This window comes from Hordeum vulgare, chromosome 5H (genome assembly GCF_904849725.1).
Source record: "Hordeum vulgare subsp. vulgare chromosome 5H, MorexV3_pseudomolecules_assembly, whole genome shotgun sequence".
NCBI classification, from domain to species: domain Eukaryota; kingdom Viridiplantae; phylum Streptophyta; class Magnoliopsida; order Poales; family Poaceae; genus Hordeum; species Hordeum vulgare.
The window spans coordinates 399,355,029-399,364,454 of NC_058522.1; the positions used below are offsets into that span (position 1 = coordinate 399,355,029).

The following is a 9,426-nucleotide window of genomic DNA, read 5'->3' on the forward strand; positions in this document are numbered from 1 at the left end:
CTCAATAGGGCCTCACAACCTCACTGTGCTGTGTAGCTGACTGTTCAAGGGCGGGCGCCCTATGTCTCTCCTCGGAGCTGTACCTGAGCACTATGCCTTCCCAACAGAAGTTTTCCCTTTATGATTAGGCTGCTGCTACAGATTGAATTCACGTTGAATAACCTTATTTTACTCTTCGCTCATCACGATCTTTGTTGGGCATGGATCTGTGAGTATGGAGAAAAAGTGAGACACTTTTGTACTATTCAGTTTTTCTATGTTATAAGGATAAGGGTTATGATTGATCAACATGAGATTATGAATATTGTGAGTGTGTTTGTTAATGCTCACTGCATACTTGATACTTTACCAAGGGAAGCAAGAACATAGGAAACTTCATGAATACGCTAATCTTCCCACCTTTTCTCTCCGCCGACCCTAAATAAAGAAAACAAAAACATGTTGCTTCTTTAGCCATGAAATAGTTTTCTAGGCCACGCGTCGACACTGTTCTTGTGAAATTCAGGCCAAAATGACAGTGAACCCATCCACATTTGGAGCAAATATGTCATCGGTTCAACTACTGCTATTCTAAATTTATATGGAATACAGGAATAGTTTTATATAAAAGTTTTTCCTGTTCTTTCACCATATTCCTCACGTCATTGTTAGATCCTTATGCTGACGTAAACTAATCTGTTCTCTTTCATCCTATTTATTAGGGAAGAGTTAACACCTCTGATGTTTTCGGGGTAAAAAACTCTGATTTGGTTCCAGGAAAATATGAAGGTGAAGACTGAATGCATATTGTTATTTGCAGCATGTTTTGTATTTGTGAACCTGACAATTTCCATGGGTCCTAGGTGGGTTGAAGCTGTGGGAAGGATCATTGGACTTGGTGAAAACCCTAAATTCAGACATCAAAGATGATCGACTGCTTATAGAAGGCAAACACATACTAGAGGTGGGATACTTGCTCTAAGATTGTACGTATTGTCAACATTTTGTGTACACTTGGAAGTTCTGTTAAATATTTAGATCTTGTTTCTTCCGAATGTATTTGGCCTATGTTTTCTTGGTGCGATTTCTCTCTTCTCTCTTCTCTCTCCAGCTAATCATGTACTCTACTAGGATATCTAGCTTACAAAGTACTACTAGTACTTAAAGTCTTCCACGAATTGTTAATATAGATAATTATAGCTGAGAAAATGGTGCATTCAGATAGTTGCTTACATTATCTATCTCTGTGATTCTTCAGTTAGGATGTGGACATGGCCTCCCTGGTATCTATGCCGCTCTGAAGGTATTAATCTGTTTCCCCCTTTGGCATTTTTGAAATTATTCCTCAACTATATCAATTTCTTAAAACTTCAAACTTTCAGGGTGCTGGTCTAGTTCACTTTCAGGATTTCAATGCTGAGGTTCTTAGGTGCCTTACCATCCCAAATGTAAAAGCTAATCTGTTCAAGGAATCATCTCAAGGAACATTCACATCTAGGAGTGTTGGTTTTTATGCTGGTGATTGGGGTGAAATCGACAAGTTACTTCTTCGCGGAGATGCTGTCCAGGATAAAACAACCAATCTTCAAACAGAAAATGAAGGGTATAGAGGTTATGATATCATCCTGATGGCTGAGACTGTTTATGCATTGGATTCACTTCCTAGTCTCTACAGGCTCATCAAGAAGGTCAATATCCAATATCTTCCTTTACTAATTTTTTCTTTCCATTACTCTAGTTTGCTAAATATTAATTGTTGCTCACATCTCTAAAACCTTTTGCAGTGCTTACACTACCCTAGTGGTGTAGTTTATATGGCAGGGAAAAAGCATTACTTTGGTGTAGGTGGTGGCACAAGGCAATTTCTACGCTTGGTTACAGAAGATGGTAAGAATTTATTAGCCATCTGATATTTATTCGTGTACCCATATTTTTCTCTGTAGTGGCTTGCATACTTTGCACACTGATGTGATGAAAGGTTAAACGTCAATACTTTTTGTACAAGTAGTGGTCACGTATTTTTTCGTGTTTTTCCTCTACCAAACTACATGTTTATAATGAATTTGCATGTCAAGATCTGTCTAGGTTGTAAGTTCTGCATTATTGCTTTCAAGCCGAGTATCAAGCACATGTGTTTTATAAGAAAAGAAAGGAACTTGCATCCTGCATGTGGAGGAGAGGATTAAACTATCCTTCGTTAAATGCATCACATGACAAAACCATAGGCCAGCTGTTTAACACTCAGATGCACGACTTCTTTGGATTCATGATGTGAATTTTGTGTTAAGAGTTGCATGTGTTGTGGTGTCCATGCATTTGCTTTACTGGTTCTTTTATTGTCCTTTAGGTGCCCTGCAGTCGGACCTGCTTGCTGAAGTTACTGATGGATCATCCAATGTTAGGGAGGTTTGGAAATTCTCATTCAAGTAGACTAGCATAGCCTCTGTAATTGTTGTATCAGATACAAACGTGTACTTGGCTCTATACTGGTAGAGTGTCAGCCTTGGTTTAGTCGTTTCATGGTGTTTTAATGCACTGTTAGTTTCACTTTCAAGTTGACTGTTTATGAGCTCTTATTCCGATAAGAAGCCCATGTTTTACTCTTGAGAAGTCATACAAATACTTGAGTCCTCCTATCTCTGAATTACGACTCTTAAACCCGGTGTACCCTTTCCTCTGAGATGTGAATTCTCCATGATGCCCTCTTGTACCATCTCACAACTTTGACAAAAGTAGCACTTCTTATTGCCCATGGTAGCAAAGATTCTTGGGAATTCCAATGGCAGACAGAATTGATTGAGTAGCAATGGCAACTGACAAGTCATCAAAAAGAGTAACAAGAAACAAAATTGTGCCCCCATACTTTACCTCCTTTGTCCAGATCCCATGATACACACCATGCTCGCTTTCCTGGCAACCAGCAAATACTCCAATCCAATGTACTCCCAGCAAAATAGATTGGGAGATGTGTGAGTGAGGAAGGGACATGGATGTGAGAGGGTGGCTAGGCCCATGTGGCATAGGGAATCAAACATTACGGCAACCTTTGTCCTCTTGTTCATGTGTCAATGTTTCTAATTATCAGCGTCGTACCACTTTGGTCGGGGTCACTCCATGTGCAAGCTACTGTCGTTTGTCCTCTCAAGATGATCTGCATCTTCCTTGTAGAGCCTATATCTTGGCCTTGCAGGTTGCAGCCTTTCCCGTTGAGCTGCAATGATGGGGCTGCAGGACACGGCCGGCCGGAGGGGCAGCTTCTTCCAGTACCAGAGGCTGGAATGCCGGGACGACGGGGCCACCCCGCCGCCCAGGCGGCGGTGGCTGCCGTCTCTGAACGGCAAGGCGGCCTGCTCCTGCTTCTTCCATCTCAAGAAGCTCAGGTGGAGCAGGATCACTTCGATCATCCTGCCCAGGAAGGTCTCCGAGCCCTCCTCCTCCTCCAAGATCCGTCATGCAACCGTGGCACATGCCGAGGACGCCTGCCCAAGCATTGTCTTCTTGTCGCAGTGGGGGCTCCCGGTGCTCTCCGGCCCGTCGGTGGCCGGTAACAGGGGCAAGTACCCCCGTGGGAAGGGCTACTGAGAGGCAGCAGGCTTCTGCCCATTTTTCAGGTGTCGTCTCTGTTCCTAGCGAGTAGTAGTACTATATGCTTGTGTATGGTATGATATATATATATATCTAGCTGATCCTGTAAATCGAGTTGTGCTTGTTGTTCTCTACCGGCATGGATCTGAGGTCGGGTGTACCCTGCTGATCGATCATGCCCAGATCCTGTGCGAAAAAATGTAGGTTGATTTTTAGTTGATGCCAGGTAGAAGAATTGCAACTCACTCACCCAGCTGTGCCGTATGAGTTGTGATGTGAAGATTGCCCTACTCCCATGAACCAGACTACATTCTGCAACGGGGGTTAGATAGATAGCCAGATATGCACCGTCTGGAACGCATGAGCCTTTGTATGTCGCCGTGGAAAACAAACTGATTTTTATGGAATTCCTTGGCCCCAACAAAGAAGCTGGAAACGCTGTGAAAAGAATAGCAGCAACGGAATGATGTGCTTCGCAGTTTGCTTCCACCGCGGTTCTACAGCATGTAGTAGCATGTACTGCAAACGGTAATTCTAAAAAGTACTCTAAAAACCAACCATGTAGTCTGAGTTCGTGGCCTTGTATAACACCGACCCGCAAAAGACGTTTACAGTCCGCGGAAAAACGGTTTGGCGGGTCGGCGCAGGTGAGGGCGAAGTGACCCTGTAAAACGGACTCGTAAAAAAGAATATTCATAGAGGATGTTTTTTTACGGATCGGCTACGCTGGGTTGCTCGGGCGTCAACCCGCAAACCGAAAACCTCAATAAGCGAATTTGACAGCGATTCTGACAAATGAGTTCAGATTCAAACAATAAAACATAGTTCTCGCGCAAATAAAAGCATAGTTTTGTAAGACAAACGTAAAAGGACTTCATACAAAAACGACGACCACGTCCGTCATCATCTTGGTCGCTTTTCACTCCATATCATCGGGGTCATCCCCGCCCTTGAATTCATCGCCGACACTTGTTCCAACTTCGGCACCAAAATCATCGACGACATTGGTTCCAATTCCCGATGAGAAAACATCGCCGACACTGTAACACACAAGCATCCTCCTCTTCAAGATGTCTCTCCTTGTCATATCATGGCATTCTTTGCTGATGTCGTCCATGTCATTGCGGTTCAATGTCGTCATCCTATTCTCTTCGTCAAGAAGGTTGGATATGGCTTTGTTTTCAGCGGCGCGTGCTCTTCTCTCCTCAATATCCTTGAGCAATTGCACCTCTCTTGCTTCTCTCGTGCCTTCTTCTCGACCAACTCTATCTTTGTCTCCAAAGTCTTCGCTAGCATCAACTCATTTGATTGCACCATGACATCTATCTTGTCCCGCAAGCTCGATATTTCGTGTTCCCTCTTGATCTTCCCCTTTGTCTTCTTGTCACCATCGAGCTTGTTCAAGTTTCTTGGACCATCATCATCTTCATCTTCATCCATGCTCGTAAGTGAACCTTTCTTCGATGGGGATTCTTTGTCAATCAACTTCCACTTGTCGCAGTCTTTGAGCTTATCCCAACAATGCTCTAGTTTAATTTTTTTTGCCTTCGGAAGCTTCCATGTCTTTGTACCGTTGTTGGGAAAATTTGTCCTACACAATTAAAACAAAGTCAAATGATGCAATCACTTCATATGATGCAAATGGTGTGCACAACTTGGGACGTAAAAACTAACTCACATAGTCGGGTTCCACGGTTCCACTTGGAGGTGCATTGCGAACTTGTTCCAAGCAAGCTGCCCAATGGCTACAAATCGGCTTGATCACGTCCCAACGACCTTAGAGTGACCGAAAGGTCTGTGCTGTCCTATTGGGATGCTTGGCCATCATGCGAAAGTATTGATCTTTGATTCTTTGCCAGTACCTCTTAGAGGTTTGAGACGTACCCATGCAAGCATCCATAGACACCGCACTCCAAGCCTTGATCAATATTTGATCTTCCAAGATCGTGTAGTTCTTTGATCTCATGCTTTTTTTTGCTTGCGCTTGCTGATATGCCCCCCCATCTACCTCCCCCACTTCATTTTCACCATCGTGATCATCCATGCCACCCTCCATTTCATTGTAATTGAAACCAGCGATCGGGGCTTGATCGACGTCGACGTCGTTGGTGTCCAACAAGTTCACGAACTCGGCAGCAACATTGTTCGAACGACTGCTACATTGAGTGACATCAAGTCACGAGCTACCACAATGGCGAAAAGCGAAGCAAGAACAAGGGATGGAAGATGCATACCTCCCGACCATTTCATCGCCTGCGGTGGAACCAGCGCCGTTGAAAGGCATCGTCGGGGAACATCTCGCCGGGGCGGAGGGAGTGGACGAAGGCGCCAACCTTTTCGTAGGAACCTTCTTCCGCTTCACACTCGAAACCTTGCTCGTCTTCTCTGCCGGCGGTCGGGCAGATCGCGCAGCAGCGTCGGCTCCCGACGCGCGTGCCTTTCCGGCGGGGCCAGTTGGATTGCCGCCCTGCACGACAACGTTGCCCTGCCGCTTGCGGGCAGGCGCGTTGGTGCCTTGGGCGACGTCGGGGGCGACATGGCCGGCGACGAGATTCGTCAGAGGGGATTGCGTGTGTGAGACCTCCATGTTGATGTGGGACGACTGGGAGGCTTCCATGACTGTGAAGAATGGCGGGGAAGATGGACCAGAGCACGCGGTGGCGGGGCAATGGCTGCCGAGGAGGAGGGGAGCGGGGAACGACCGCGCGGAAATTTCCGTCGCGCCAAATCTCGTTGCGGATAGGGGGCAAGCTCGGGTCGGCCTCCCATCCCGTGAATCTAAAGGTTGAGGGCGAACTTTTGCCGCGTCCCGTAAAAACTTTTATGGGTCGGACGCGTTTGCGGGGTCTGGTCGGGCAACATTTTTCATGTCGACCCGTATTTTGACGATCATTTTACGGGTCGGGGCATTATACGGGGTCTGCTAGAGATGCTCTAAGGGAATAGAGGGAGTACAAGAAACGGTGTCCTCATTTTTGCAACCTTGAGCCGTCAACTAGATAATGGACGGCCATGCAAAAAAGAAACAAAAAAAAGATGATGGATGGTCTCCTTTGCTTTAAAAAAACACACTAGATGATGGATGGTCTCGTTTCCTTGACGGCACCACACCTCCCCGTTCTTTTCCTTTCATGAGACACACAACGGGGGCTCTTAGAGCATCTCCAATAGATGATCTATAATAAGGCCTAATCGTTTTTTACATCATCAAGGAGCAAAAATAATAATAATGTATATATACTACAAAAGATAGTTTTGGAAAGAGGTGTTAAACCTTTGAAACACTCGTCATGATTTTCGTTCAGTTGTTGCACCCATTTTATTGCAAACTGGAGAGCTCTGCATTAATTTAAATTTCTTTGTAATTTGACATGTAGCAAGATCAACTAACGATCCTGAGGTTGGACGTGACTGGAAGCTGGTTCGATGGATTTCCAGAAATGTGATCAACTGAAGCGTCACGGAAAACATTAACATGTCGATTTTAACATAAATAAATGGGAGTGCCTATAACTCATGTACTCCTTCCGTTCTTAAATAGAAGTCTTTTTAAATGTTTCATTAAAAGACTACATATAGATGTATCTAGACATATTTTAGAGTGAAATTTCTAAAAAGACTTATATTTAAGAATGAAGGGAGTAGATGATATATAATTTAATCTCATTCATCTGATAAACAAAAACAAATATAAAGTAGTACAATCCATGTCAGCACACACGCGTCTTACAATCACATTCAAGGACTATAAAAGGTGAATAGAAAAGAATTCTAGCAAAATTGTAAATAAATGTGTCATCCAATAAGGGACAACATTTAGGACTTTATTAATACTACTTACACCATGTTATATGTACTCTGACCGCACCACAAAGGGCAGTTAGTAATCTCTAAAATTCTGCTAAAAAAGGCTGTCTCTATAAGAATTAAAGAAGTTATACTTGGTAAAAAGTCAACAAAATTAAGTAAATACCTTCTCCAGTGCAAGCACTAGTACTAAATAAGTACACATAACTCACAAATAAATACTCGTATGTAACTCCTTTCTCCCCCAGCCCCCCTCTCCCAACCTACATTTGCCACGCTATCTAACACCAGCACTCGATCTCAACGTACCAAGAGATCAAGAGAAACATGGAGGGGGTGGAAGATGAGGCCAAGAAGAAGAAGAAGATGAGGAGCAAGAAGCGCGCAAGGCTCAAGTCATTCCTCCACTTCTCCAAGGCCCTCAAGAAGCTCCATGGCCATGGCCGTCCGAGCGCCAACGACAACGTTAACCCCTCCCCCTCCCCCTCCGCCGCAGCCGCCGCTGGCTCGTTGCTCTCCGCGTGCATGCACCCCCGGACCAACTCCTTCTCCTCCGGCGCCCGCCAACGCCACGTCGCTGCCGGTAACCGCGACGACGACGATGACGACGGCGCTCTTGCCGTCAACTTCCGGTCACTCAGGGTCGGCCCGACCGTCGTTCCTGACGACGACGACGACGGCTCTTCCACGCAGGAGGATTACGGCGGCTCTGAGAGCGAGGGGGGCGGCGTCGTGGCGGGTATGGCTGCCAAGGCAGTGGTCTCCGGCGGGGGCGGCGGCGTGGCGGTGGTGACGCTCTCCGTCGCGCCGTACGAGGACTTCCGGCGGTCCATGCGGGAGATGGCGGACGCGCACGCGAGGATGGAGGCCGCCCGCGCCGGGACCCGCGCGGCGCCGGCGGTGGACTGGGACTTCATGGAGGAGCTGCTGTTCTGCTACCTCCAGCTCAACGACCGGGCGGTGCACAAGGACATCCTCCGGGCGTTCACCGACACCGTCGCCGCGCTCCGGAGGCGTCGCAGGGCACCGGCGGCGAAGCCGAAGAGCAGGCGGACACGGCAGCCGCGGAGGGGCGCCAGAGGATACGGCGTCGAGGACGACGCCGACGCCGACGAGGCGATGGACTCGAACTCGTGAAGTCGTGATCGTGTCGTGCGTACATGCTGACGTGCATGTGTGTAAATTTGGTAGGCACAGCAGCTCGCCGGACATGCTGCCGTCGGGCGATTGCACGGATTAACTAACGATCTACGAGTACTAACATAATGGTATGTGTTTAATATACGCGCGGTTTATTACGAGTTTGTTTCAGCCTTTCAGGACGTTTTATTACTCCATGTGGACTGATGTGTCAGGTAGAGTCAAGGGTATTAATTCAGTAATAAGGATCTGTATTTGCTCGGACATTCATCTCTTCATAGTGTCCAATATTCTTGTGTGTGCTCATCCATTGTGATGCTTATCTAGGAGCACAGGGAGAAATATTTCTGACCAACGGCACAAACGCTGCACAATTTTTTTGATCGAAAGGGGTTTCCCCGCACTCCATTTTTTTTAAACACGGTCCCTGATGTACCGATCTCATTAAAAAAGATCGAAGAGAGTTGCCCGGTTAATAATCGAAAAACCGGACTAAAACCGTCACAATGCGTCCGCCACAACAGGACACACAGGGCGACCTGGCAACCTTCACAAGAACGCACACACGCCGCCTAAGGGAAGAACTCCGTCGAGGTTGTAATCCGGCATCATCGTCATCACGCCTCCGCGATGGCGACTCCGCCATCGCCATCAACGACCACCGATGTAGCCTCCACCTCAGACAAGCGTAGAGGCCTGCGTCGGACAACGCCAAACAGTCCGCCACACGCGCCGGCGACCAGGCAACTTCGACTCAGCCGACGAGCATTGAAGGAAGAAAGCACTGGACCTGCGTCGAGCCAGCGCCAGAACCAACCACCCATCTTCACGTCATCGTCGCAGCAAGGATCCCCCTCAAACAGCTCCGACTTCAGAAGACAAGAGAGGCACGGCGACCCCTCGAACACGTCGGAC

The 9,426-nt window shown here is 46.9% G+C and overlaps 3 protein-coding genes across 3 annotated transcripts in view; all 3 read left to right on the forward strand.

Annotated features, from left to right (window-relative positions):
- Nucleotides 1-2,637, forward strand: part of LOC123452811 (histidine protein methyltransferase 1 homolog) — an 8,948-nt gene extending 6,311 nt beyond the window's left edge. The window contains exons 3-8 of the mRNA XM_045129532.1: nucleotides 702-768; nucleotides 843-943; nucleotides 1,238-1,282; nucleotides 1,362-1,667; nucleotides 1,764-1,866; nucleotides 2,327-2,637. Coding sequence (XP_044985467.1) covers nucleotides 702-768; nucleotides 843-943; nucleotides 1,238-1,282; nucleotides 1,362-1,667; nucleotides 1,764-1,866; nucleotides 2,327-2,409 — 705 coding nt within the window. The 3' untranslated portion in view covers nucleotides 2,410-2,637. The remainder of the gene's footprint in view (nucleotides 1-701; nucleotides 769-842; nucleotides 944-1,237; nucleotides 1,283-1,361; nucleotides 1,668-1,763; nucleotides 1,867-2,326) is intronic.
- A 558-nt stretch (nucleotides 2,638-3,195) lies between these two features.
- Nucleotides 3,196-3,784, forward strand: LOC123452812. The gene has a single exon (XM_045129534.1). It carries the CDS (start codon nucleotides 3,196-3,198, stop codon nucleotides 3,559-3,561), a length of 366 nt encoding a protein of 121 aa, XP_044985469.1. The 3' UTR covers nucleotides 3,562-3,784.
- Nucleotides 3,785-7,563: 3,779 nt separating this feature from the next.
- LOC123397527 (transcription repressor OFP14-like) lies at nucleotides 7,564-8,781 on the forward strand. Its single transcript, XM_045092055.1, has one exon. It carries the CDS (start codon nucleotides 7,699-7,701, stop codon nucleotides 8,506-8,508), a length of 810 nt encoding a protein of 269 aa, XP_044947990.1. The 5' UTR covers nucleotides 7,564-7,698; the 3' UTR covers nucleotides 8,509-8,781.
- Nucleotides 8,782-9,426: the final 645 nt, after the last annotated feature.